At 47.7% G+C, this 27966-nt stretch overlaps 1 protein-coding gene and 1 non-coding gene across 3 annotated transcripts; both read right to left on the bottom strand.

The window, feature by feature from the left end:
• On the bottom strand, positions 1-27814 carry KPNA4 (karyopherin subunit alpha 4). 2 transcript variants are annotated; one of them, XM_074547510.1, is made up of 17 exons: positions 27427-27811; positions 17417-17461; positions 16667-16756; positions 16549-16578; positions 16417-16469; positions 15590-15685; positions 15419-15504; positions 12179-12265; positions 10170-10339; positions 8543-8587; positions 6983-7114; positions 6678-6806; positions 4520-4624; positions 3387-3458; positions 2657-2819; positions 1854-1948; positions 1-1026 (listed from the first exon to the last, which is right to left on the bottom strand). In XM_074547510.1, exons 1-17 carry the CDS (start codon positions 27493-27495, stop codon positions 928-930), a joined length of 1566 nt encoding a protein of 521 aa, XP_074403611.1. In that variant the 5' UTR covers positions 27496-27811; the 3' UTR covers positions 1-927. The 2 variants fall into 2 exon arrangements, with proteins under 2 accessions (XP_074403611.1, XP_074403612.1); XM_074547511.1 differs by lacking the exon at positions 2657-2819 and having other exon boundaries at positions 827-1026; positions 27427-27814.
• On the bottom strand, positions 5361-5587 carry LOC141730318 (small Cajal body-specific RNA 7). Its single transcript, XR_012581789.1, has one exon.
• Positions 27815-27966: the final 152 nt, after the last annotated feature.

Below are 27966 nucleotides of genomic sequence, written 5' to 3'. Positions count from 1 at the left end.
AGCTCACACACTCACTGCCACCAGAGCTCACACACTCACTGCACCAGTGCACACACTCACTGCAGTGCACCACAGCTGCAGACATTCATGGCACCAGTGCAGACACTCACTGCAGTCACTCACTGCCACCACAGCTCAGACACTCACTGCAGGCACCAGAGCTGCAGTCACTCACTGCACCAGAGCTCACACACTCACTGCAGGCACCTGTGCACACACTCACTGCAGGCACCACTGCAGACACTGCACCAGAGCTCACACACTCACTGCAGTGCACCACAGCTGCAGACATTCACAGCACCAGTGCAGACACTCACTGCCACCAGAGCTCAGACACTCACTGCTGACACTCCCTGCACTGCACCAGAGCTGCAGACACTCACTGCAGTCACTCACAGCACCAGTGCAGACACTCACTGCATGCACCAGAGCTGCAGTCACTCCCTGCACTGCACCAGGGCTGCAGACACTCACTGCAGTCACTCACTGCACCGCACCAGAGCCGCAGGCACTCCTGCAGGCACTGCATGCACGCTGCCATCACTCACACGGGGCTGCAGAGCAAGGCCTGCGCTCTCCCTGCCCTGCCCTGGGCGCTGCTGCTGACGAGGCTGATGATGAGAGTCCTCGGCAGGGCCGTGCTCCTCCTCAGGCACTGCAGAGCTGGGACCTGGAGCCCTTTTTCTTTGAACAATCTAAAGAAGCATTCAGTGTGAAGTTTGTCATTACATTTTGCCACTCATTCTCACTCGCACCCACTCGCCATCTTGACTTCATTTGGGCTTTTCTGTGATTCCAAATGAAATCTTCACGTTTACTTTCCCGATTTAATGCAGCAGCGGATCCCATGAGCCAAGATTGATGGATCAAACCTTTTTTTTTTTTTTATTCAGTGCTGCATTGTACCTAAACTTCCAAAATACCACTCTAAAACTGGAACCCTTCTGCTGGTACATTGGCAGATGAATTGAAACCAAATGTTCCGCCTTGGATCGCTTCTGGAACAAGGCTTGGATCTTCATCAATCTGCAATGCAACGGGGACATTGTGAGCAGGGACACCACAAAGGAGCTCTCTCCTCACCTCCCTGCACCCAGCCCTCCCCTGGTTTAGTGACAGCACCAAAATGAAGTGATTTAAACCCAAATGTTTGGTTTGTATTTGTCAGGGAGGGCTACATGGCCCCCCTAACCCTCCTGCTGACACCATTTTCTCTCCTGGAAAACCTTCTGGGAGTATCAGAAACAATCTCAATCCTTAGGAGAAGACCTCTAAGCCAAGGCAGGACTAAGCCCAAACTGACACTGGATTAAACTCCAAGTCCAGCTGTAAATGCCAAAGTTGAGCTGCTGAACAAGGCTTGGGTGTCACTGCTCACATCAAGGTGAAATGCAGCACAAAAACCCTCCCAGGTGCAAACAGCCATGAATGCAGCTGAACCTGACCTTGTCTGCAGTGACCAAACCCTCCCTGCACGGCCCAGACTCTGCAATCAACTTCCTGAGGGAGTGCACAAACCCAGCCCTGCCTCTGATTTATGCTCATGTCTGATACACAACAACGCTCCTGAGCAGCACATCCACCCCTGGCATTGCCCAAACATCCCAACTCTGTTTCTGGGAGTTTATCCACAGGGCAGGGTCAGGCTGGGAGCTCAGGAACTATTCCCAGCCTGGCATTTAATCCCTGCAGATGAGCCCTAAATGAGGCTCCAGATCTGCTTGAGCTGCCTCAGCAGCAGCAATGGCAGCAGGGTCACACCAGGGCTCAGATCCTGTCTGGGGCTGCTGCCCTTCCCTGCAGCACAACTGCAACTGCAACCCACGAGCACCCTGCAGGGGCTGCACACTCACATCATCTGAGGAGAAGAACTGGTCAATGATCTCATAAGCCAGTTTGTAGATGTCTTCATTTTCATGGTTTTGTAGCTGTTCAATTTTCTCCAGGCCTGCAACCAACACATAAGATATCTCAGAAGAGCAAGTTCAGGGCAGACAACTTCCAACAAAGAAATTAAAAAATACATTGGGAATAGAGTTATGAATGATCTGGTTATGAATAAAATGCTGTTGAACCCACCTGGCATATTTATATATATTTTATACATGTAAACACATTAGTTCAGTACACAGATTTGGTATTTTAAGGACTATTCTACTCCATGTTAACAAATCCCACAGGTTTTCACCTGTGCCCAAATTTACTATCACTATTCTTTCATCCCTGGAAAGTTTCATTTCACTTAAACCACACAGAATATGGAGAAAGTCTCAAACCCATGAGGAAATTAAAGTTATTGCATTTTCACAACCAGTGTATGTAGAATTATTTGTTCCAAGTTCACCTGGACATGACTTGAGCATGATTAAGGTAAGCACATCACCCCCACACTGACTAATTTAGTTTCTGTTAATTAGACTAATTTGTCTGATATAAAGACTGTTACAAAATTAGCACCTCATGAACTTTACTGCCGTTATCCTGCTCTCCACATTTTATTTGATCATGCACTTGGGAAAAGCTGTGGATATTCACCTGCTAGGCATGAAAAGGGTGCTTTAAAACAGGTTTGCTTAAAATACCTGTGCCAACAATAAAGCCAGCACAAGCAGGATGCCAGAGCAGCAATCCCTGATGAAATCCCTGCCCCTCCTACCTCCACACTCTTCTATAAGGTTGGCTATGGTTTCTGCTTCCTCTTCAGCCATTTTTAATATATTACTTAGTCCATCCAGAACCACCTGCACAACTTGTGCATCTTTTACTGTCAGCAAATTGCAAAAGGGAGGGATTACATTTTGTTGAATCAAGTAAGCCACCTGAGGGGGGAAAAGCCAAGAGTTAGAGCAGGAAGGTGGCAGCAGCACAGCAAACCCAGATTGTCAGAGCCACCCACCCAGCCCAGGAATCCCCTCTGGGGAACTTTGGGTATTAAATTACAGAGATTGGAGATTTACAGCACCCCAGGAGCAAATACTGTGCATTTTTAAGTGTCAGATAAGGAGTTCCAACCTCACCTCTACAGAGTGACAGCACCAGCCCAGCCATGCCACAAATCTCTTACTCTGGGCTTACAAGGGGCTTGTGTGTCCCCTACTCAGGGGTTACTGTCCTTTTAATGAGCACATCCTTGTGGTGCAGGAAAAAAGGGTAAAAGAAATGTGGAATGCTCAGGAATCCCATCAGAGCCTGGCTGAAATCACCCATCCCAAAAGAGCTTCCAACAAAGCCCAGGGATGCTCCTGCCCTCAGCTCAGCCCAAACAAGGAGAGGCCACTCCTAAATCCCATGGGGAGAAGGGAAAGTCCTGAACAGAGCAGGAACACAGACACCCACAACCCCAGCACCTCCCAGGGCAGGAAATGCTGCCCCACAGCTGCACTCACCTGGTCTTTTCTCCCACTGATTGTTAAATTGCTTATTGCCCAAGCAGCTTCTTTCTGAGTCCCAAAATCCCCCTGCAGGCACAAGCAGAGGCAGAACAGTCACCCCAGGGCCTGTGCCAGGCAGGGTTCCCACAAATCTGCATTGTTACAGTCCCCTGTGCAAGGAGGCACTGCAGCAGCTCAGTGTGAGGGAATAAATAAATCCTGTTCTGTTGGAGTCTCTGTGTCCATCCCTGCCTACAGCCAGGGTGGGGAAGGGAAAAGGGAAAGGGGAAAAAGGGAAAGGGGAAAAAGGGAAAGGGGAAAAAGGGAAAGGGGAAAAAGGGAAAGGGGAAAAAGGGAAAGGGGAAAAAGGGAAAGGGGAAAAAGGGAAAGGGGAAAAAGGGAAAGGGGAAAAAGGGAAAGGGGAAAAAGGGAAAGGGGAAAAGGGAAAGAAGGGGAAATGGGAAAGAAGGGGAAATGGGAAAGAAGGGGAAAAGGGAAAGAAGGGGAAAAGGGAAAGAAGGGGAAAAGGGAAAGAAGGGGAAAAGGGAAAGAAGGGGAAAAGGGAAAGAAGGGGAAAAGGGAAAGAAGGGGAAAAGGGAAAGAAGGGGAAAAGGGAAAGAAGGGGAAAAGGGAAAGAAGGGGAAAAGGGAAAGAAGGGGAAAAGGGAAAGAAGGGGAAAAGGGAAAGAAGGGGAAAAGGAAAGGGGAAAAGGAAAGGGGAAAAGGAAGGGGAAAAGGAAAGGCAAAAGGGAAGGTTAGGTTGGGTTGTTTACAGCAAGGCAAGCAGGAGCTGCAGCCCTGCACTCTGCCAGCCCTTATCAGCAGCTGCCACATCTGCAGGGCCAGCTGAGCCCATGGCAGCTCTGATAAAGCCCTGCAGGCTGCAGCTGGAGCTGCAGCAGCACCTCAGGGCTGGGGTGACACAGAAAATCTCCAATCTTTCCTCACAGATCAATAAACTGGCAGTGAACAGAGCTATCTGTGACCAGCTCTGGGTTATTTGTCTTTTCCCTCGAATGATTCCCACATGGTTTTGCTGTTCCCTCCTTCTGCCACAGCAGGCCCTTGGCAGCACAGAGAGGTTTGGGAAATCACTTTTTAACAGACACCAAGAGCTGGAAAGGCCAGTACCAGTGCTTGGGATCTGACCTTATCTAGAAGATGGATTATCATTGGAACAAGGTTTGCATCTATTACTGCCTGAACTTGCTGCTGGTTTCCTGCAGTGATGTTGGATAGGAACCACACTGCTTCCTGCAAAATAAAACACCAGGAATTAATTAATTCACAGAAGGATTTCACATCATTGATGTGCACTGCAACTGGCCAGCCTGGAACACAAGCAAACATTCCCTCAGATTGATTGTGCAGAGCTGAAATCTCGCTGAGACAAACCAGAGGCACAACCTCCCCTCAGGAGGCTCCACCAGGCTCCTCAGCCTCTCACTGCTACCAGCTTCAACCAAACACTTCACTTTAAAAGGAGAAATTATTTGGAGATAGAAAATGCCAAATGAGCACTTCTGATTGCTTCCAGCACTGCCAATGAGCAGGTTTCAGGATTCCTGACAAAAGCCTTGTTCCAGACATGACAGTTCTTTACCTCCTTCCCAATGGCTCTCCTTGGCTTCAGGAAAATGCAGCACTATCAATTCAACACCTGATTTTTAACAATACTCTGCAGTTTCTGACTCTTTATGCTCATTGTGTCCACAAGGCCAGGACTCTCCTGCCAGGCAAAGAACAGATCTCTGCCACAGCAGCCCCTCCCTCACCTCCCTTTCAGAGTGGCAATCCAAACTTTAATCAACAAATAACAGTTTAAAATACAATTTCAAGTATATTCAGAGTTCCAACCTTCTAAAATCCTACAGCTGATAGATTTCTCATCTCCTAGCAATCCTCCACCATTCAGCCTCCCTGAATGAGAACTTTTTAACTGTGAATTTCAAAAGAGGCTTCAGCAGCGTTCACCCCTGACTCTCTGAGATCAGAGCACAGGATCTGGTGATCCTGGAGACACTTGGGCTGCCTGGGCTCTCCTGGTGGGCGTTTTTGGGGCTTTAATCACAGGCAGTGTTGCAGAGGGGCCCCTGAGGTGCCCAACACGCCTCAGATGCACTCCTGGCTCAGCACTGCCATCAGTGCCCCCAGGAGAGCCCCACACACACACACACCCCACACACACCCCTCACACACACAGCCCACACACAAACACCCCACACACACACAGCCCTCACACCCCCTCACACACACAGCCCCTCACACACACACACAGCCCCTCACACACATGCTCACACACAGCCCCTGTCTCTGTGTCATCACCTCTCAGAGCCAGGGTAACCCATCAGGGCACAGCTCATGTGCTGACAGCTCCTACACAATCAGCAGCCAGGCTGGAGATAGAAAGCTTTGATTTCCTACAAACACTGACATTCCTGTGAATATCCCTATGGATATTGACTCAATTCCTTCCCTATGGATACTCACTCAATTCCTTCCCTATGGATATTCACTCAATTCCTTCCCTATGGATATTAACTCAATTCCTTCCCTATGGATATTCACTCAATTCCTTCCCTATGGATATTCCTTCAGTTCCTTCCCTATGGATATTCTTATTTCAGGATTCCTGACATAACTCAATTTCTTCCCTATGGCTATGAACTCAATTCCTCCCCTATGGATATTCTTTCAATTCCTTCCCTATGGATATTCCCTCAATTCCTTCCCCATGGATATTGACTCAATTCCTTCCCTATGGATATTGACTCAATTCCTTCCCTATGGATATTCTTTCAGTTCCTTCCCCATGGATATTCTTTCAGTTCCTTCCCTATGGATCTTGACTCAATTCCTTCCCTATGGATATTCACTCAATTCCTTCCCTATGGATATTGACTCAATTCCTTCCCTATGAATACTCATTCAATTCCTTCCCTATGGATATTCACTCAATTCCTTCCCCATGGATATTCACTCAATTCCTTCCCCATGGATCTTAATTCAATTCCTTCCCCATGGATCTTAATTCAATTCCTTCCCTATGGATCTTAACTCAATTCCTTCCCTATGGATATTGACTCAATTCCTTCCCTATGGATCTTAATTCAATTCCTTCCCTATGGATCCTAATTTCCAGAAAACAAATCAGCATTTGCTGCAATTTGCCACGAACTGGTGGAAGGAGTCAATTATTCACATCTTTATGACACGACACAAAGTGGAGCCCCAGCTCAGGCAAATCTAGAAGTTCTCCATCAGGTAACATCCCTGGTGTTATTAATTAGTAATTAATATATAATACCTTATTAATTTTTTCTTTGGGATGTATCAGAAGTGCTGGGAAATGGGAGAGAGCTTCACAGTTGAGAACCACCTGTGTCTGCTCGTCGGTGCCAGTGACGATGTTCCCCACAGCCCTCAGGGCAGCAGTCTGAAACAAAACCAAACATTTCCTCTCAAAACAACCCTCTCAGCAAATTGAAAGGTTTTATGCAAATGCTGCAGCACAGGGGAAAAAAATATTTATTATATTTCAATGTGAGTTACAGAAAGGATTTTGGGCAGTAGCAGATTTTGGGTCACCTGCTCAGTGTGAGCCAAACTCACCTGGACTTTGACTTCCTGGTGGCTGAGGAGAGGAACCAGGTGAGGGACAATGCCAGAGTCTATCACCATCTGGATCTGCTCGTTGCCAGCGTCCGTCAGATAGGAGAGGGCCCAGACTGTATCTACCAATATCTGACAGGAGACACAGCACAGCTGATCCAGAGCATGCATTGAGGGGTACACTGATAATTAATCTGAATTAATATCACACACTGATCTAAATCACGGGCATTTATACACTGAATTAATCTGAATTAATATCACACACACTGATCCAAATCATAGACATTTATACACTGACAATTAATCTGAATTGATATCACACACTGATCCAAATCATGGACATTTATACACTGAATTAATCTGAATTAATATCACACACACTGATCCAAATCATGGGCATTTATACACTGAATTAATCTGAATTGATATCACACACACTGATCCAAATCACAGACATTTACACACTAACAATTAATCTGAATTGATATCACATACTGATCCAAATCATGGGCATTTATACACTGAATTAATCTGAATTGATATCACACACACTGATCCAAAGCATGGGCATTTATACACTGAATTAATCTGAATTGATATCACACACTGATCTAAATCATGGGCATTTATACACTGAATTAATCTGAATTAATATCACACACTGATCCAAATCATGGATTTATGGGTACACTGATAATTAATCTGAATTAATATCACACACTAATCCAAATCATGGATTTATGGGTACACTGATAATTAATCTGAATTAATATCTGTGTGCATGCACATGCAGAAAAGCCAGTTTAAGCAGCAGGAAATGTGAATATTTCAACTGACAGCTGGCAAAAATATTCAGTGAGTGTTGTTTCAGCTGACAGCTCTTAACTGGCTCACCAATACAGGAATTTCCAAAATTCTAATAAACTTAATGTCACCTCCATAGAGACAAGAAATTAAATCACATAATTACTACAGGAATAGCAAAATTAATACAGACATATTTTTTGCAGAGCACTGTTGCCATTAACTCAGCTACAATTTCTTTTGGAAGCAAAGAATTAATCTCAAATTCTGATTTATGTTCAGACAAAAAGCTGACTCATTCCATAATTTCAATGAAGTTTTGCTCATTTACTTCACTTTTAAATAATAATTTCATATTTAACACCTCAGAAGTCACAGCTAACCCTGACATTTGACATGTGCAGCACACACTGCTTTTCCTTTCATTCACACTGATTTTCAGTACAAATTAAAGTGCTAGGCAAAAAAAACTTCTGTATTTCTCTGTGAATGAATGCTCCCAGGAATAAAAATAGAAAGCAGTTTCAGTCATAAGGGCAGGGAAAGTACATGCAAATAAACACTTGCAGAGACAGAAACTAGGGAAAAAACATCACTATTTAAAAATAACATCAGTATTTTAACAGCAGCAGTTAACAGATATCCACAGCAGCTTGTCCTAATCAAAGGGAACATCAGAATTTTAATTTTATTGAACATTTCAGCTCAAAACCCACAGCAGAAGCTGAGGGTGGCTTTGAGGGGGTCACTCACATTGACATCGGTGTGGTGAATGAGAACGCAGAGCGCGGGCAGGATCTGCGGGGGGCAAACAGAGAGGGTCAGTGTGGGGCAGGGAGGGTCAGTGTGGGGCAGGGAGGGTCAATGTGGGGCAGTGTGGGGCAGGGAGGGTCAGTGTGGGGCAGGGAGGGTCAGTGTGGGGCAGGGAGGGTCAGGGAGGGGCAGGGAGGGGCAGTGTGGGGCAGGGAGGGTCAGTGTGGGGCAGTGTGGGGCAGGGAGGGTCAGTGTGGGGCAGGGAGGGTCAGTGTGGGGCAGTGTGGGGCAGGGAGGGTCAGTGTGGGGCAGGGAGGGTCAGTGTGGGGCAGGGAGGGTCAGGGAGGGGCAGGGAGGGGCAGTGTGGGGCAGTGTGGGGCAGGGAGGGTCAGTGTGGGGCAGGGAGGGTCAGTGTGGGGCAGTGTGGGGCAGGGAGGGTCAGTGTGGGGCAGGGAGGGTCAGTGTGGGGCAGGGAGGGTCAGTGTGGGGCAGGGAGGGTCAGTGTGGGGCAGGGAGGGTCAGTGTGGGGCAGGGAGGGTCAGTGTGGGGCAGGGAGGGTCAGTGTGGGGCAGGGAGGGTCAGTGTGGGGCAGGGAGGGTCAGTGTGGGGCAGGGAGGGTCAGTGTGGGGAAGGGAGGGTCAGTGTGGGGAAGGGAGGGTCAGTGTGGGGCGGTGAGGGTCAGTGTGGGGCAGGGAGGGGCAGGGAGGGTCAGTGTGGGGCAGGGAGGGGCAGGGAGGGTCAGTGTGGGGCAGGGAGGGTCAGTGTGGGGCAGGGAGGGTCAGTGTGGGGCAGTGAGGGTCAGTGTGGGGCAGGGAGGGTCAGTGTGGGGCAGTGTGGGGCAGGGAGGGACAGTGTGGGGCAGCTGAGCCCCAGCCAGCCTGCAGAGCCCCTGGGTGAGCCCCCAGCCCCCCTGGATGAGCCCCCAGCCCATTCCAACCCTGCAGCCCCCCTGGATGAGCCCCCAGCCCAGCCCATTCCAGCCCTGCAGTCCCTCCTGGATAAGCCCCCAGCCCAGCCCTGCAGCCCCCCTGGGTGAGCCCCCACCCCTGCAGCCCCTCCTGGATGAGCCCCCAACCCAGCCCACCCTGCAGTCCCCCTTGATGAGCCCCCAGCCCCCCTGGATGAGCCCCCAGCCCTGCAGCCCCTCTGGGTGAGCCCCCAGCCCTCCTGAATGAGCCCCCAGCCCAGCCCTGCAGCCCCCCTGGATCAGCCCCCAGCCCATTCCAGCCCAGCAGCCCCCCTGGATGAACCCCCAGCCCACCCTGCAGCCCCCCTGGATGAGCCCCCAACCCAGCCCAGCCCAGCCCAGCCCACCCTGCAGCCCCCCTGGATGAGCCCCCAGCCCATTCCAGCCCTGCAGCCCCCCCGGGTGAGCCCCCAGCCCTGCAGCACCTCCTGGATGAGCCCCCAGCCCCCCTGGATGAGCCCCCAGCCCATTCCAGCCCCCCTGGATGAGCCCCCAGCCCCCCTGGGTGAGCCCCCAGCCCCCCTGGATGAGCCCCCAGCCCTGCAGCACCTCCTGGGTGAGCCCCCAACCCAGCCCAGCCCCCCTGGATGAGCCCCCAGCCCCCCTGGATGAGCCCCCAGCCCTGCAGCCCCCCTGGATGAGCCCCCAGCCCTGCAGCACCTCCTGGATGGTCTCCATGGGCGGAGGGGGGTCCTTGTGGCGGCACAGGTTCACCATCACCCAGGTGACGTTCCTGAGGAAGGTGATGGGGATGGAGGGGCTGATGAAGGACAGCAGGGGCTTCACTACTCCAAGGCTAATGACATAATCTCTACACTGGGGTCCATCACCTGCGGGGCACAAGCAGGGGTTGCAACACAAAACATCCCAGCACCAACTGATTTTATCAGAAAATATCCCATTGTATACAGATTTTATCAGAAAACATCCCAGCCTTTACAGATTTTTCCCATCATCCATCCCATCATTTACAGATTTCTGTTCTGTTAAAATTTACAGATTTTACTAGAAAACATTCCAGCATTTACAGATTTTAACAGAAAACATCCATCCCATTGCTTACAGATTTCTATTCCATTAAAATTTAGAGATTTTTCCAGAAAGCATCCCAGCATTTACAGATTTTATCAGAAAACACCCCAGCATTTACAGATTTTTCCCATCATTTACAGATTTCTGTTCTGTTAAAATTTACAGATTTTACTAGAAAACATCCCAGCATTTATAAACTGTTTACATCATTTACACCCCACTGTTTACAGACTTCTATTCTATTAAAATTTAGAGATTTTACCAGAAAACATCCCAGCATTTACAGATTTTATCAGAAAACATCCATCCCATTGCTTACAGATTTCTATTCTGTTAAAATTTAGAGATTTTACCAAAAATCATCCCAGCATTTACTGATTCTAACAGAAAGCATCCCAGCATTTACAGATTTTATCAGCAAATATTTATCCTATTGTTTACAGATTTCTATTGTTAAAATTTAGAGATTTTACCAGAAAACATCCCAGCATTTAGAGAATTGAACAGAAAACATCCATCCCATTGCTTACAGATTTCTATTCCATTAAAATTTAGAGATTTTACCAGAAAACATCCCAGCATTTACAGATTTTATCAGAAAATATCCCAACATTTACAGATTTTATCAGCAAATATCTATCCCATTGTTTACAGATTTCTGTTGTTAAAATTTAGAGATTTTACCAGAAAACATCCCAGCATTTAGAGAATTGAACAGAAAACATCCATCCCATTGCTTACAGATTTCTATTCTATTAAAATTTAGAGATTTTACCAGAAAGCATCCCAGCATTTACAGATTTTATCAGAAAATATCCCAACATTTACAGATTTTATCAGCAAAAATCTATCCCATTGTTTACAGATTTCTATTCTGTTAAAATGTACAGATTTCACCAGAAAACATCTATCCCACTGTTTACAGACTTCTGTTCTGTTAAAATTTAGAGATTTTACCAAAAAACATCCAAGCATTAAGAGATTTTATCAGAAAACACCCATCCCACCATTCACAGATTTTACCAGAAAACATTCTATCATCTACAAATTTTAACAAAAACCACCCATCCCATCATTTAGAGATTTTACTAGAAAACATCCCAGCATTTACAGATTTATGGCGCTGGGTAAGGGAAAGGGGGTGGCAGACAACACCAAACCACCAAGAATTGTGAGAGCCCAAAATATTCCTGAAAATTCCTTTACAAAATTTCCAAACAATAATAAAACATCCCCAGAGGGTGGTGGCAGGACTAACAATAATAAAATAAAACATCCCCAGAAGCTGTTGGTGGCAGGAGTAATAATAATAAAATAAAACATCCCCAGAAGTTGTTGGTGGCAGGAGTAATAATAATAAAATAAAACATCCCCAGAGGATGGTGGCAGGACTAACAATAATAAAATAAAACATCCCCAGGAGTTGGTGGTGGCAGGAGTAATAATAATAATAATAATAATAATAATAATAATAATAATAATAATAATGATAATAAACATCCCCAGAAGTTGACGGTGGCAGCAATAACAACAACAAATATTGTTATTATTTGTTATAAAAATAACAAATAATAATAATAGAAATAAATAATAAAGAAATAGCCCCAGAGGGTGCTGGTGGCAGGAGGAAGACCCACCTATGATATTCCCTAAAGCCCACACTGCTTGCTCACAAACATTTTGATGAGGTGAATGCAGCAGTCTCAGGAAAAGCGGCACAGCATCTGAAAGGCACAGAAAGAACCCAGAGAAATGGTTAAAATTGCATTTCTAAAGAGCAAAAACTCTCCCCATGAGACTTTATTTTTATTTTATTTTGCTGTTCAGAACTGGTCAAAGCCTCATTGATTTCCCAGGTGATGCTGAAATGAAACCCTGCAATGGTTCCTCCTTTGCTGCACCTGAGAATATGAAATTCCTGCCATTTAATTGGTTTGGAATTCTCCAGTTTACTGAAGCTTCTCAGGATCCAAATTTAGCTCCATTTATTGAATTCAGAAATTCTCTGCTAAGTTATGCAGCAGCCCCAAGTGCAAAGGAACAGCAGAGACCAAACCCCAATGAAGCAACTGGAGAATAAGCAGGAATGGAGTGGGAATTAAGGAGAGGGAATGTGGGAAGAGGGCAGCAAAGAAATCCACATTTCCATAATTAATTCTGTTTTATTCTCCCCCAGCACTGAGGTGCTTGCTTACATAACAGCCCAGGCTGTAAGGAACCCGTTTATTTCATCAATTTCAAGAGAAATTAGAAATTTTTACTTAAATTTTTTCTTAATATAAATCATGTGTTTACTAGAGAAACAACTAATCAGCAGGATTGTTATTCCCTGTAAATGAAGATATTTACAGTATCTGCATAAAGGGAGAAAAAACATCTCTTGTAAAGAGATTAATAAATTCTTATGGAAAAAATACAAAAAAATCTTATAAATTGAAATAAATCATAATTTCATATGTCACAGCTATTAAACTGACTAACAGGGTGCAATACAGACCTACAGAAATCACTGAAAAAGTGCTCAATCCACTGATAAATTAGATTGAAAGTGTTCTAGGTCAGGGGTAGGATAGATTATTTATTAATTAGATTTCCCAAAGAAAATTCAGGTTGCAACTGGGAAAGGAAGAGGATGGAGAAAGGATAAAAGTATTACCAAAGGTACATCCTGTAAGAATGAAAAATCAAATTATATCAAAGTCCACAGGCTCTTAACCAAGTTGGCAAAAATAGAAGCAACTGATCTTGCAGCCAACATAATTTCTGGGTATTTTTTTCCTTAAATTTTAGGAAGAACTCATTTCACTGTATCTTTGATTCTTCCAGAAGCTCTGGTTTGTTCACTCAGTTAAACCCTGCTCACTTAGCTCTGATTTAGCAACAATTACAATTACAAATTAATTACAATTAATTACAAAACCTGTCCTTCCTATTTTGGGGCATCTGGAACCTGGGAAGGAATTTTAATTTTCCAAAATTTTTTTCCAAATTTTTTTTTCCAAATTAATTTTAATTTTCCAAAATTTTTAATTTTGGAAAGGTTCAGTGTCAGGCACCCTCTGATCTGTGAATATTCTCCCCTCTTCACTACAGGGAGTTTTCAGAGGGGTTGTTTGGTTTTGTTCCACATTTTTGTTGGGTTTTTTTCATGTTTGGAAATTGGAAGCCAGCAGATATCAACTCTGCTTATAGAGCTGAGATTTAAGATTGAGATATTTGGAGTTTCCAGCTGTTGTTCACCATTAGGAAACCCGAGTGGGTTTAACCCTGAGGAAATGAAGGCAAAACCAGGAGTGTGAGGTGAACACTGGGCACAGCTCCTTCAGGGCACTGACTGACAACCCGATCCCGAACGTGATCCCAAACGGAGCCCAACCCGATCCCAAACTGATCCCGAACCGATCCTAAATGTGATCCCAATCCGATCCCAAACCTGATCCCAAAACCTGATCCCAAACATGATCCCAAACCTGATCCCAACCTGATCCCAAAACCGATCCCAAACCTGATCCCAAACTGATCCAAACCCTGATCCCAACCTGATTCCAAACCTGATCCCAACCCGATCCCAAACCTGATCCCAACCCGATCCCCAACAGATCCCAAACCTGATCCCAACCCAATCCCAAAGCTGATCCTGAACCGATCCCAATCCTGATCCCCAACTGATCCCAATCCCAAACCTGATCCCAAACCGATCCTAAACGTGATCCCAATCCGATCCCAACCTGATCCCAACCCGATACCAACCCTGATCCCAACCCGATCCCAAACCTGATCCCAAACCTGATCCTGAACTGATCCCAATCCGATCCCGAACCTGATCCCAAACCTGATCCCAATCCGATCCCGAACCTGATCCCAATCTGATCCCGAACCTGATCCCAAACTGATCCCCAACTGATCCCCAACTGATCCCCAACTGATCCCAAACTGATCCCAAACCTGATCCCAAACCTGATCCCAAACCGGTCCCAACCTGATCCCGAACGAATCCCAACCCTGATCCCAACCCTGATCCCAACCCTGATCCCAAACCGATCCCAACCTGATCCCGAACCCGATCCCAAACCTGATCCCAAACCGGTCCCAACCTGATCCCGAACGAATCCCAACCCTGATCCCAACCCTGATCCCAACCCTGATCCCAAACCGATCCCAACCTGATCCCGAACCCGATCCCAAACCTGATCCCAACCCGATCCCAACCCTGATCCCAACCCTGATCCCAACCCGATCCCAACCCTGATCCCAACCCGATCCCGAACGGATCCCAAACCTGATTACAACCTGATCCCAAACCTGATCCCAAACCTGATCCCAAAGCTGATCCCAACCCGATCCCCAACTGATCCCAAACTGTCCCAAACTGTCCCAAACCTGATCCCAAACCTAATCCAAACCTGACCCCAACCTAATCCAAACCTGACCCCAACCTGATCCCCAAGTGATCCCAATCCCAAACCTGATCCCAAACCGATCCCAAACCTGATTCCAACCTGATCCCAAACCGATCTCAAACCTGATCCCAAAACCGATCCCGAACCTGATCCCAATCCTGATTCCAACCTGATCCCAAACCAATCTCAAACCTGATCCCAAAACCGATCCCGAACCTGATCCCAATCCTGATTCCAACCTGATCCCAAACCAATCTCAAACCTGATCCCAAACTGATCCCAAACCTGATCCCCAAGTGATCCCAGTCCCAAACCTGATCCCAAACTTGATCCCAAACCGATCCCAAACCTAATTCCAACCTGATCCCAAACCTGACCCCAAGTGATCCCAATCCCAAACCCGATCCCAACCTGATCCCAAACCCGATCCCAACCCCAGCCATGGCTGGCAGCCCCCCCCCCCACCGCAGCACTCACTGGATTGAACCACAGCCTGGGTCTGCTCCGAGGTGCCAGAGGCGATGTTTGTCAGCGCCCACGCAGCTTCAAACTGTAAGGAAGGACTGCAGACACAGAACAAGCACAGGTTCAGCACTCACAGCTGCACAGCAGCAACTGGGGAATGTTCTGAGCTCTGGCAGCACTCACTTGTCATCTCTTTCAAGACAGTGCACTAGGATAGGTAATATTCCTGATTTTATGAGGTCGTCGATGGGTGGGTTGCGGTCACTGGACAGCAGCTTCCTGCAGGAAAATGGACAAAAACCAAATTATTGACAGATCCTGCCTGGAAAGGAGCAGGGAGTTGTTTAATCCAACTTTCCCCTCAAAAGGGATCAGTGCTGCCACTGGAGCACAGTAAAGGCTCCTGGGGCTGAGTTTGGGATCTCCAATGGAGATGGAGTTTGGGAAACTCCAGTGTTTGGCATTTCCAAACTGCTCCTGCTGGGCTGGGAATTCCTTCCCAAGGGTTTCCCTCCTCCTCCCACAGACCCACAGCATTTGTTGCCTCCTCTTTAATGGAAAATAAGCCCCCAAAGTGAAATTATGGAGCCACTGGAAAAGCAAAGCCATTATATCCATTTCATTTTATGCTTTGTCCCCTCTGGAAGTTTATCACCAGTCAGAAAAATAAAAGATAAGAGTTATTCTGCTCCAACTCCTACAAAAGGAGACACTCAGCTCTGTCTGCACTTAACGCCAAAGATTTGACAGTCCTTTAAAGTGTGTATTTTACTCATCAAGCTTGCACCAAAATAAATCCAGGTATAATAAAAATAAATACAGGTATTTACATGTAACTAAAATCCACACTACACAAAAGGTCTGTGTCTTCTGATTTCTTCAAAGTTCTATTTCCCTTTTAAAAATCACTTCATTACTACAATTTCAGTTAAGCTAAAACACATTTTATGACATTAAGAGCATGATAAAATAAGACTAAAATCAGGGTATTTGAGGAAGGGTGTTCTTACCTTGCTGCCTGCACAGCACTTAACTGAATACCCTGGTTGTCACTTGAAGCATTCTAAAATAAGAGAAAAGAGATTTTTCACACATCTGTCATCATGCCATGAAGAAAATTCAAACAATGTCATAGTTTTTACCTGTACTATTGCCTCCAAAGAAGTGTTTTGCTGGAAAACAGAGACAAGAAGCAGTCAGAAATTCCAAATGTCTTTTAAGGATGCAAAAAAGAAGAAATTATTGCAAGTTAACTCTTACCACTCTGAAGTCCCCATCAATATCAGAATCCTCACAGATATCTTCGTGGGGAACATTCCTCCTCTTTAGGAGATGCTCATCTCTTTTGTTCTTAAAGAGAAAAATGGTGGAATACCTTTAAAACTTGGATTTAGGGGGAGTGGGGTGCTCTGTTTCAAACAATCACAAATACACCAGCACTGACACTTAAATTTTCCAAAAACAGTTGGAAAGGACTGCCCAGAAACACATTTTGGGAATTCTTCCTAAAAAAATCCTGCATCCAACTTGTGCTGGAAGGCTGATGTGCACACACCCATCAACATTCCAGTTTATTTGTCATCATTTCTAACAGGACACAAAATTCCCAGAGGTTTTCTGTTCAGCTCAGAAGAAAAATAATTCCAGTTGTGATTCCTTTTCCCCAACAATTCCAGTTTTACATTCACACTCTTCCACACTCAACTGTAAGGAAATAATTTTCTGCCTGCAGATGAGCAGGAACAGCTGATTTTTAAAGGAAAAACCAAATCTTTAAAAACCTCTAGAAGTGCAAGAATGATTCCCCTTAATTAGATCACAAATAAACTCCTGGCTTGCAGGACAAAAGTTGTGGAACTCCCAAAACTCCAGAATTTTTGAGTCTTTAACGAAAACTCTCACGTTTTATCACAGTAACAATAAAGTCAAATCCCACTTGGTGAAAATCATAATGTAAAATAAAAGAGTAATAATAGAAAATAAAAGAATAAAAACTCTGGGTCATCTCACCTTTCTCAACTCCACGACAACTTCATTTCTTTGTCTTCTCATAGTCTGGAAAAAATAAAGATAAAAATAATTATAATCTGAATTTAGATCAATTTAAAAAATTCTTGTACAAGTATTTCAGTTCAACACAGGGTTTAATTTTCATTATAAACGTAGAGATCCAACAGGAAATGAAAATAACTACAATATTTCTGTTATTTCATACTAAAAAAAATTCTCCTAAGTCTTCATGTTGAGGAAAAAAGGAATTGGGAATAAAACCATATTTTACAAAGGGCAAAATGGAAAGGAGTTGTGCACAAAACAGCACCAAAAGCATTAAAAGGACCATGGCAATCTAACAGTGAAATAACTCTATAAAGAAGCTCAAATTAAGAGAGCTGCAAGCAAAGCTGAGTTCCAGAGCCATTATTTATAAATTAGAACCTTTGACATTCTAAGAGCAGTATTTTCTGTCATTTTCTCCTCAGCTGCCATTGACAGTGCTCAGGGCAAAACAACAATTGTAAATATGCATAAATTGGTTTATTGCTGCTTGTGCTGCTGCAGTGAAAACAGAAATAAATCAGTCTGGAGTGATTTTATTTGAACACTTGAACTCTACAATGAATGAGAACAGCAAAATTCCAAATAATTCCATTTTTATTGTGACAAGCCCAGGGAAAGCTGGACAGAAGGAACCTCCTGAACAGCAAGGAGATGTGAAGATAAGCATTAAAACCTCACTTCCAAAGCATTTTCCTTCATTATTCCTATCAAATAGAAAGTGCAGTTCATCAAATCTAATTTCAGCTGAGCATGACACTGCAGCTCCCCAGAGAAAAAGGGGCAGGAGAGGAGAAAGGGGCAAAGCAGGGATGGTTCCTGCTGCTCTGGGGGCTGAGGGGAAAATCCAACCTGCCCCAGGGAAAGGCAAAGGGCCAGGGCAGCTGCAGCAGCCTGGAGAGCCAGGGCAGGAGATGAGGCTTCTTTTTTGTTGGAATATTTGTTTTGGTCCCACTCAATTCTCTGTGTGTCAGCAGCAGGTCTGGGAGAGCCACTCCTCTCCCAAAATCAGCATTCCCACCCAAAACAGAGCTTGATTTGCTGCCCTGTGCTTTGAGAAGGTGTTAAAGGCCTGGGAGATCCTCAGGGCTGTGCTGAAATCCCACAGCCCTCAGGACAATGGATGCAGCCCTGAGGGGCAGAGGGAAGGAGGAATCACTCAGGGATGTCTCTGAGGGAAGGAGGAATCACTCAGGGATATCTCTGAGGGCACAGGGAAGGAGGAATCACTCAGGGATGTCTCTGAGGGAAGCAGGAATCACTCAGGGATGTCTCTGAGGGAAGCAGGAATCAAGGAATCACCCAGGGATGTCTCTGAGGGGCAGAGGGAAGCAGGAATCATTCAGGGATGTCTCTGAGGGAAGGAGGAATCACTCAGGGATGTCTCTGAGGGGCAGAGGGAAGGAGGAATCACCCAGGGATGTCTCTGAGGGAAGGAGGAATCACCCCAGGGATGTCTCTGAGGGAAGGCAGGAATCACTCAGGGATGTCTCTGAGGGAAGGAGGAATCACTCAGGGATATTCTGAGGGGCACAGGGAAGGAGGAATCACTCAGGGATGTCTCTGAGGGCACAGGGAAGGAGGAATCACTCAGGGATGTCTCTGAGGGAAGGAGGAATCACTCAGGGATGTCTCTGAGGGAAGGAGGAATCACCCAGGGATGTCTCTGAGGGGCAGAGGGAAGGCAGGAATCACCCAGGGATGTCTGTGAGGGACAGAGGGAAGGAGGAATCACCCAGGGATGTCTCTGAGGGAAGCAGGAATCACTCAGGGATGTCTCTGAGGGAAGCAGGAATCACTCAGGGATGTCTCTGAGGGGCAGAGGGAAGGCAGGAATCACCCAGGGATGTCCTGAGGGGCAGAGGGAAGCAGGAATCACCCAGGGATGTCTCTGAGGGAAGCAGGAATCACTCAGGGATGTCTCTGAGGGAAGGAGGGAAGGCAGGAGTCACCCCAGGGATGTCTCTGAGGGCACAGGGAAGGAGGAATCACCCAGGGATGTCTCTGAGGGAAGGAGGAATCACTCAGGGATGTCTCTGAGGGCACAGGGAAGCAGGAATCACTCAGGGATGTCTCTGAGGGGCAGAGGGAAGCAGGAGTCACTCAGGAATGTCTGTGAGGGGCAGAGGGAAGCAGGAATCACTCAGGGATATCTCTGAGGGAAGGAGGAATCACTCAGGGATGTCTCTGAGGGAAGGAGAAGCTGAGCCCCTGCTGGATCCCACCCAGCCCTTCCAGGCTTTGCTGCAGCTTCCACCTTCCTCAGGTACTCCAGGCTCCCAAATGCTCTTGGGAGTTTCTCCAAACCCCACTGATGTGGCATAAAGATAAAATAAAGTGAGGAAAGGCTCTGATAGTCAGATTGCAGAAGTGCACCACGCCCCTGATGATCTCACAGGGCTTTAACACCTTCCCAAAGGATCAGCAAAATCAGCATTCCCACCCAAAAGCTGCCCTGGGAAAGGGGAGGCTCTTCCAGACCCCAGGGGTGACACTGCTGCTCACAGCAAAGCTGGTGGTGACACAGAGAGAATTCAGTGGGACCAGAACAAATATTACAATAAAAAATCCTCAGATGTGTCATTTAGAAAAGTCTGCAATACTCAGAAAAGTCTGTAATATTTAGAAAAGTCTGTAATATTTAGAAAAGTCTTTAAGTAAAAATTCCTGATCTGGCTCATGATCATGTCCTACAATCAAAGAATTGCTTGGGTTGAAAGGGACCTTAAAGATGATTCAGTTCCAACTCCCTGCAGGCACATCTTGCACTAAAACAGGTTGCCTAGGGCCCCATCCAGCCTGATCTTGAGCACTTCTAGAGATGGGGTGTCCACAACTACTTGGAATAACCTATTCCAGTGCCTTATCACCCTCACAATAATTTATTCTTAATATCTAATCTAAATCTGCAGGTGAGCAGACTTTGGAGGATCCTCTGCTGGGACAAGAAGGATGTTCTTTCTCCCTCGCTGAATTCCTGCCTGCACACCTTGGCATCACAAAAGCCTTCACATGAAAGAGAAGCCAGCAGTGGAGTCACCCTGAAGCAGGATTTCCCAAAGCCTGGCTGCACTAGAATCACTCTGTGTACACAGAATAGTGACAGGCCAGCCTGGCACTGCTCATCCTCTGAGGAGGAGGAAGAGGAACAAACAGGAACTGAGGTCAGCTGTGCCACGGGACTGCCCAGTGCCACCAGCCCAGCTGGAGAAAGGAAAATGCCCAGCAGAGCCCAGCTGGGCTTGTGCAGCTCCTGGGGAGCAGCTCAGAGCAGAGATGAGGGATGGGGGGTCCTGGCACCATGGTGGGGGCGATCTGAGCTCTGTGAGTCAGCTCCCATAGCACAGCAAACCACTGTGGCCAGAAAGGGCGGCACAGCCAGCCCAGAGAGGCCTGGCGAGGGCTCCAGCTAACATGGCCCACTGTGAGCAATTCACGTGGCTCTCCCAGGCTCTGGATCCTGTTTGTCATTTGTACATCAAAAATCAAATGATCCGATCTATTTCTGTCACCCTGCCATGGCCACCCTTCCATCCTCCTTTTTTCAATTATATTTAGCTTCAGATTTATCATAAGGGCTATTTCTGACCATTAGTCATGACTGAGCCCTTCAGCTTATCATTCACATCTCCTGGCAGTGATGTCTGCAGCATCCTGGGGGCTTCCAAGGAGCTGGGATGTACCAGCTCTTCCTAAACACACCTGGAAAGGGACCCTGGAATGAGATCCTGGAATGGGATCCAGGAATGGGGACCCCGGAATGGGATCCAGGACTGGGGACCTGCAATGGGAACCCTGGAATGGGATCCAGGGATGGGGACCTTGGAATGGGACCCTGGAATGGGAACCCTGGAATAGGGACCCTGGAATGGGGACCCCAGAATAGGGGACCTGCAATGGGGACCCTGCAATGGGATCCAGGAATGGGAACCTTGGAATGGGATCCAGGAATGGGAACCTTGGAATGGGATCCAGGAATGGGATCCCGGAATGGGGACCCAGGAATGGGATCCCGGAATGGGGACCCAGGAATGGGGACCCCGGAATGGGGACCCTGGAATGGGATCCCAAAATGGGAACCCTGGAATGGGATCCCAAAATGGGACCCTGGAAAGGGATCCGGGAACGGGACCCTGGAATGGGAACCCTGGAATGGGATCCAGGAATGGGGACCCGGGAATGGGGGCCTTCAAATGGGATCCTGGAACGGGATCCAGGGATGGGGACCCTGGAATGGGATCCAGGAATGGGAACCCAGGAATGGGATCCTGGAATGGGGACCCTGCAATGGGATCCAGAAATGGGGACCCCTGGAATGGGGACCCCTGGAATGGGATCCAGGAATGGGATCCAGGAATGGGAACCTTGGAATGGGATCCCAAAATGGGACCCTGGAAAGGGATCCAGGAACGGGACCCCGGAATGGGGACCCCGGAATGGGGAACCCGGAATGGGATCCTGGAATGGGAACCCTGGAATGGGATCCAGGAATGGGACCCTGGAATGGGAACCCTGGAATGGGGAACCTGGAATGGGGAACCTGGAATGGGGACCCCGGAATGGGAACCCTGGAATGGGATCCAGGAATGGGACCCTGGAATGGGGACCCTGGAATGGGGACCCTGGAATGGGGACCCTGGAATGGGGACCCTGGAATGGGATCCAGGAAAGGGGACCCAGGAATGGGATCCTGGAATGGGGACCCCGGAATGGGATCCAGAAACAGGACCCTGGAATGGGGACCCTGCAATGGGGACCCCAGAATAGGGGACCCCGCAATGGGGACCCTGGAATGGGATCCTGGAATGGGAACCCTGGAATGGGAACCCGGAATGGGGACCTGGGAATGGGACCCGGGAATGGGATCCAGGAATGGGATCCAGGAATGGGGACCCTGGAACGGGATCCAGGAATGGGGACCCTGGAATGGGAACCCTGGAATGGGACCCTGGAATGGGGACCTGCAATGGGAACCCTGGAATGGGATCCAGGAATGGGAACCTTGGAATGGGATCCAGGAATGGGACCCTGGAATGGGATCCAGGAATGGGACCCTGGAATGGGATCCAGGAATGGGACCCTGGAATGGGATCCAGGAATGGGATCCCGGAAAGGGATCCAGGAATCAGGACCCTGCAATGGGATCCAGGAATGGGAACCCTCGAATGGGATCCAGGAATGGGAACCCTGGAAAGGGATCCAGGAATGGGTACCCTGCAACGGGATCCAGAAATGGGGACCCCTGGAATGGGGATCCTGAAATGGGAACCCTGGAATGGGATCCTGCAATGGGATCCCTGGAAAGGGATCCAGGAATGGGGACCCTGGAATGGGGACCCCTCCCTGAGGGGATCAGGACCCCAGGCTGTGCTCCCTCCTGCCTGGGCTGGGTTTTTTGCTGTTCTAAAATGTCCCACTCCATTTCCACACTCCCAGCCCAGCAGTAACTGTAGAACTTTGGCTGCTGCTCCCAGCCCAGGGAATGCTTTCCAAGGGCACATTGTTTCTGCTGGGGAACTGCAAAGTCAACAGTTATTGTAAATAAAACACGAGCTGCTTGTGCCATCCTTCCTTCCTTCCTTCCTTCCCAGGAAGTTGCAACCAGCACCAGTGTGCTCCGGGACTGCAAATAAAAACAAAACTCACCCCACAGGGAACAGAGTGCTGAAACCAGACTGCCTTTCCTCAGTTACAGCAGTGATTCAGGCCCTCCTCCATCCATTACCCCCTCCTATACCAATCCTATCTCAATTCAAAGTGCAGCAATGGAATCTGCTCCAGAGACCACTGATAAAAACGCTTTGGGATCATAAAGCCAAGCCAAGATACCCCCAGAGGTCACATCTCAGCAACTCCACAATGGAAATGGCAGTCTGAGCTCCAGATAAAAAATAAAAATCAATATGACATTACATGTGCCACCAGGCCCATTTTTCCTGGAGAAGCTGTGCATGGCAGAGCAAATGCCTCAAACAAATATCTCACTATCATTTGGAAGTGACAAGATGGATGAGCTTCACCACAGAACTCCAAGTCAGCTTAAAGGAGCCTATTTTTATCCCACTGAGTGAAATTCCTGCTCTCCTTCAGTTCTTCCATATTTAATCCCAAGCAGACTATTTTGTGTGGGATACAGAAAGGGCTGAAAAGCTTCAAAGCACCTGCAATATTCAAAATATCTCCCACCCCACTGGAGCTTCCTTGGTGTTCTCAAAAAATATTGGGATTTTTGAAGTCCAGTGAATGATGCTGGAAACTCTTAAAATCCTGACATTCCTGATCTTCAGGCATCTTGATGCAATGGCTGCTCCAAAATTAGTTTTGAAGTGCTCTGCATCACAGAATTATCAGCATCATTTCCCTTCATGCATCTCTCAATTGCAAAGCAGAAATCTCTATTGAACACCTCTCCAGCAACACAGGTGAGGCAGGGCAGAAAAGAGAAAACAGAAAAGATTCAGCAGATTCCTCCAAGATTTCCACAGAAATAAAATGCAGGAAATATTTTTAATTTCATTTAAAAAAAAACCTCTAAATGTCAGTCAGATTGCAATGCTGCAGCAGGCAACAATCACCAAGAGAAAATGAAATGTTCAATCAGCAGGTGAAAGAAAATGAAGTAAATAAAACACCCCAAAACTCTGCAAACTTCCCAAATCAAGACCCCTAAATGCAGGGCTAAAAAGGCATTATTTTTAAATTTGTCCATAAAACTCTAGCACAGCCACAATGATCAATTTGGATTTATTTGGCTTTTGTACAGTGAAGATCTGGTATTTAACTCCAAGATCTGTGGTACCACCATTAAAAACAAAGCAGATGGGTGTCACCACAATAACCAGTAAAAACCAGCTCAACCCTTCTCATCCAAGGGCAAAAAAACCCCAAGCAAAACCTGTTCCTCACTGAAGATGAAAAAAGTCACCTTACCCTGCTCCCTAATGGATCAGAATTTGCATAATTTAATATCAGAGTCCAGATAAGCCCTAATTCCAGTCAGGCTTTGGGCTTGGAGCTTAAACACCGTGGCCACTTCTGCAGTTTTTCAGACTCCTCTTTGTGCTGAACCAATTCCATTTTCCCCCCCTTGAAGACCCTACAAAAATGCAGCAAGCCCTGACCAGAAATCTTCAATTCCCCCCAGAGAATTCAGCTCCAAATGAAAAACTTTATTACACCGTGCATTGCTTTGGGCAGGAGAAGGATTTCCTGGAGATTGCTGCTCCCACAGAATCCCTCAATTCCCAGAGAATCCCTCAATTTCAGGGAATCCCTCAATTCCCATGAATCCCTCAATTCCCAGAGAATCCCTCAATTTCAGAGAATCCCTCATGAATCCCTCAATTCCCATGAATCCCTCAATTCCCAGAAAATCCCTCATGAATCCCTCAATTCCCATGAATCCCTCAATTCCCAGAGAATCCCTCAATTTCAGGGAATCCCTCAATTCCCAGAGAATCCCTCAATTTCAGGGAATCCCTCAATTCCCAGAGAATCCTCAATTCCCATGAATCCCTCAATTTTAGAGAATCCCTCAATTCTCAGAGAATCCCTAAATTCCCAGAGAATCCCTCATGAATCCCTCAATTCCCATGAATCCCTCAATTCCCACAGAATCCCTCAATTCCCACAGAATCCCTCAATTCCCAGAAAATCCCTCCATTCCCATGAATCCCTCAATTCCCAGGAATCCCTCAATTCCCACAGAATCCCTCAATTCCCACAGAATCCCTCAATTCCCAGAAAATCCCTCAATTCCCAGAGAATCCCTCAATTCCCAGAGAATCCCTCAATTATTCACAACGTGCCCCTGCAGGAAATGTTTGCCCAAGACTTCATCTTATCAAGGAATTTTGTCAAATATCTTATGGAAAACTTGTATTGGGGGTTATTTTCTTTTTTCCCCTCTTTTTTCCAGGCTACAATTGGTGGTTTTAGAAGCATATTGGGGGAAAGAAACTAAATATCCAAAAAGGTGAATAAATGTTTGGTGTTTTAGGGGATAAAATGTAGGAAATGGCCTGATTTTGGTCAGAAATCCAAGAACTTCCTGTGGATATGGAAGGCAAGGACAATGTGACAGGAACTGGAGCTGTCAGTGAGCACATGGAATTAAGAGATAACATTTTTAGGAAGTTTGCAATTCACAGCATGGCAACCTCTCACAACCTCTAGAAATCTCTCCATTTGGCACTCCCCAAAATTAAGGGTGATTTCTCATTTCTCTAGGGGTAAACTGTCATGGAAAATTTTTTTAAAAAAAACGCTGGGCTTGGTAAAAACAACCCAGGGCCAACGAGAATTAAAAAGGGGGAGGAGGGAAGGAGATAAAGATCAAACGCTGGTTTCCTCTGCCAAATAAATCCACAACTGGAGCCCAAGCAGCCCTGCAAGGTGCATTTTGGGGGCAGCCTGACGGGCAGGGTGATGTGTAAGCAGTTCCTGAGCAGCAGGGACAGCCAGGAGCCTGAGCTATTGTATGAAAAATAGCCCTGCACCGTGGTTATTTTAGGGAGCAGGCATGTGCTCCAGGATTTGCTGGATAAATGTCACTCTCTAAGATTTAACACGGCCCAGCAGTGGGTTTGGGCTGTGGGAAAAGGCATTTCAGTGCTGCAGCAAATAAAAAAAAATAAATGATTGAAGAGCTTCTGACACACTCCCACGTGGTGTTACCTGCGTGTCCATCTTGAACCTTCCCTGCTTCAGCCCTTTTCCCCTAAAATGCTGCACTAAAATCCTGAATTCCAGCCTGTGTCCACTCAGAAATCCCATTTTTCACCGTGTGCAGTCCTAAAGATGCCTTCCTATAACTGCCTACTCAGTGGTAACAAAACTGATATAAAAATTAATTAGTATCTAAGGCAAGGGGTTACCTCACAACCCTGCCGGCAAACAGAGTAATTAATTATTACCACTCCCAATATTTTTGCCAAAAGTTTGGACATAACTGAGTAATAAACTGTTTTATCAATCTAACTGGACAGGTTAAAAAGCCAGGTGTTACAGACTTCTGGGAAACTTGGCTGATGTTTAAATTAATACAAGGAACATAAAGGAGTTTTTACTTTTGAAACATTGTAATGCCTTCAAATACAAAACTGGAATATTATGGAAAACACAAGGAACACTTTGAGGCCAGTAAAAAGCAGCCATGTGAACACCAAAATTCTTGTCCAGAACCCTGAACAGACAATTTTAAGCTCCAACCAGCACTCCTGGCCGGGTGTTCAAAGGTGAGGATTGATACCTAGTTTTAAAATTTGACTATTTCCTAAGGAAACCTCAGGTTAATTATGTATCCTGCTGTGTTTAGGAAGCACCTTCGCAGCTGAAATAATTGAACCACCAAAAAGTTCAGGGGCTCTGTGCTACAAGCCAGAACGGCTCCTCAACTATCTGAGCAGAAAACAGAAATATATTTAAAAAAAAAAAAAAGGAGAGAGATAAAAAGTGTTTTTTCAAAAAAATAATCTTGCTATGAAAGTTAGGGCGTTATTTATTTCACGAGGTATCCTGGAGACGCGCAGCAGAACCCCCAACCAGGCCCTAATCCTGACTCAGGCTTTTCGGGGCCGCTCGCAGAGATCGTTCCTGCAGCGATTCCGGTGAGCCCACGCCGCACCGGGGCCGCTGGGCCACGGCCGGGCCCAGCCCCAGCGGGCGCCGCCACCCGGGAGGAGCCGCGGCCGCTGCTGGGCCCGAGGAGCCCCGGAGCGACCCGGGCGGGCCCGGCCGCTGCTCCCGGCCGGGAAACCCCGGGTCCGGCCGCTGCTCCCGGCCGGGAACCCCCAGGCCCGGCCGCTGCCCCTCACCGAGCGCCCCAGGCCCGGCCGCGCCCGGCCCGCAGCGCGGCCTCGGCGGCTCCTTCCTCCCTCCCGGCCCGGCCTGCCCTCCCTCCCCGCCCGGCAGCGCCGCTCCCGCCTCCCCGCGGCTCAGGGCGGGCCGGGCCCCGCCGCGCTCACCTCCAGGTCGCGGCCTTTGTTCTTGAAGTTCTTGAGGCGCTGGTTGTCCAGCTTCTCGTTGTCGGCCATGGCGGGGGCGGCCAGGGAGGAGCGCGGCCCCTCCGCCTCCGCCCGGGCCCGAGCGCGCCGGGGGCCCGGCGGGCCCGCTCTCGGCCTCGGCGAGCCGGGAAGGGCCGGGGCGAGGGGGCGCCGCTGCGGGGCCGGGTGTGGGGGCCCGGAGAGGGGCCGGGCGCGGTGCGGCGGGCGGGAGCGGGGCCCGGAGCGGGCGGTTCGGAGCGGGCCCGGGCCGGTCCCGGCGGCCCGAACGCGCCGGTGCCGCCGAGCGGGGGAAGGGACGGGGCGAGCGAGGCTGGGAGCGGGGAGCGGGGCCAGCCTCGCTCTGGGCGCCGCCGCCCATTGGCTGCGCCCCGCGCTCCCCGCGGCCAATGGCGGCGGGGAGGGAGAGGGCGGGAGCGGTGACGCAGCGCGGGCGCGGGGAGGGAAGGAGGGGCCGCCTCAGCGCCGCCGCCATCTTAGGCGCTGAGGGGCTGAGGGGAGGGG

This window comes from Zonotrichia albicollis, chromosome 9 (genome assembly GCF_047830755.1).
Source record: "Zonotrichia albicollis isolate bZonAlb1 chromosome 9, bZonAlb1.hap1, whole genome shotgun sequence".
Lineage (NCBI taxonomy): Eukaryota > Metazoa > Chordata > Aves > Passeriformes > Passerellidae > Zonotrichia > Zonotrichia albicollis.
This window is presented reverse-complemented; position numbering and strand designations above follow the sequence as displayed.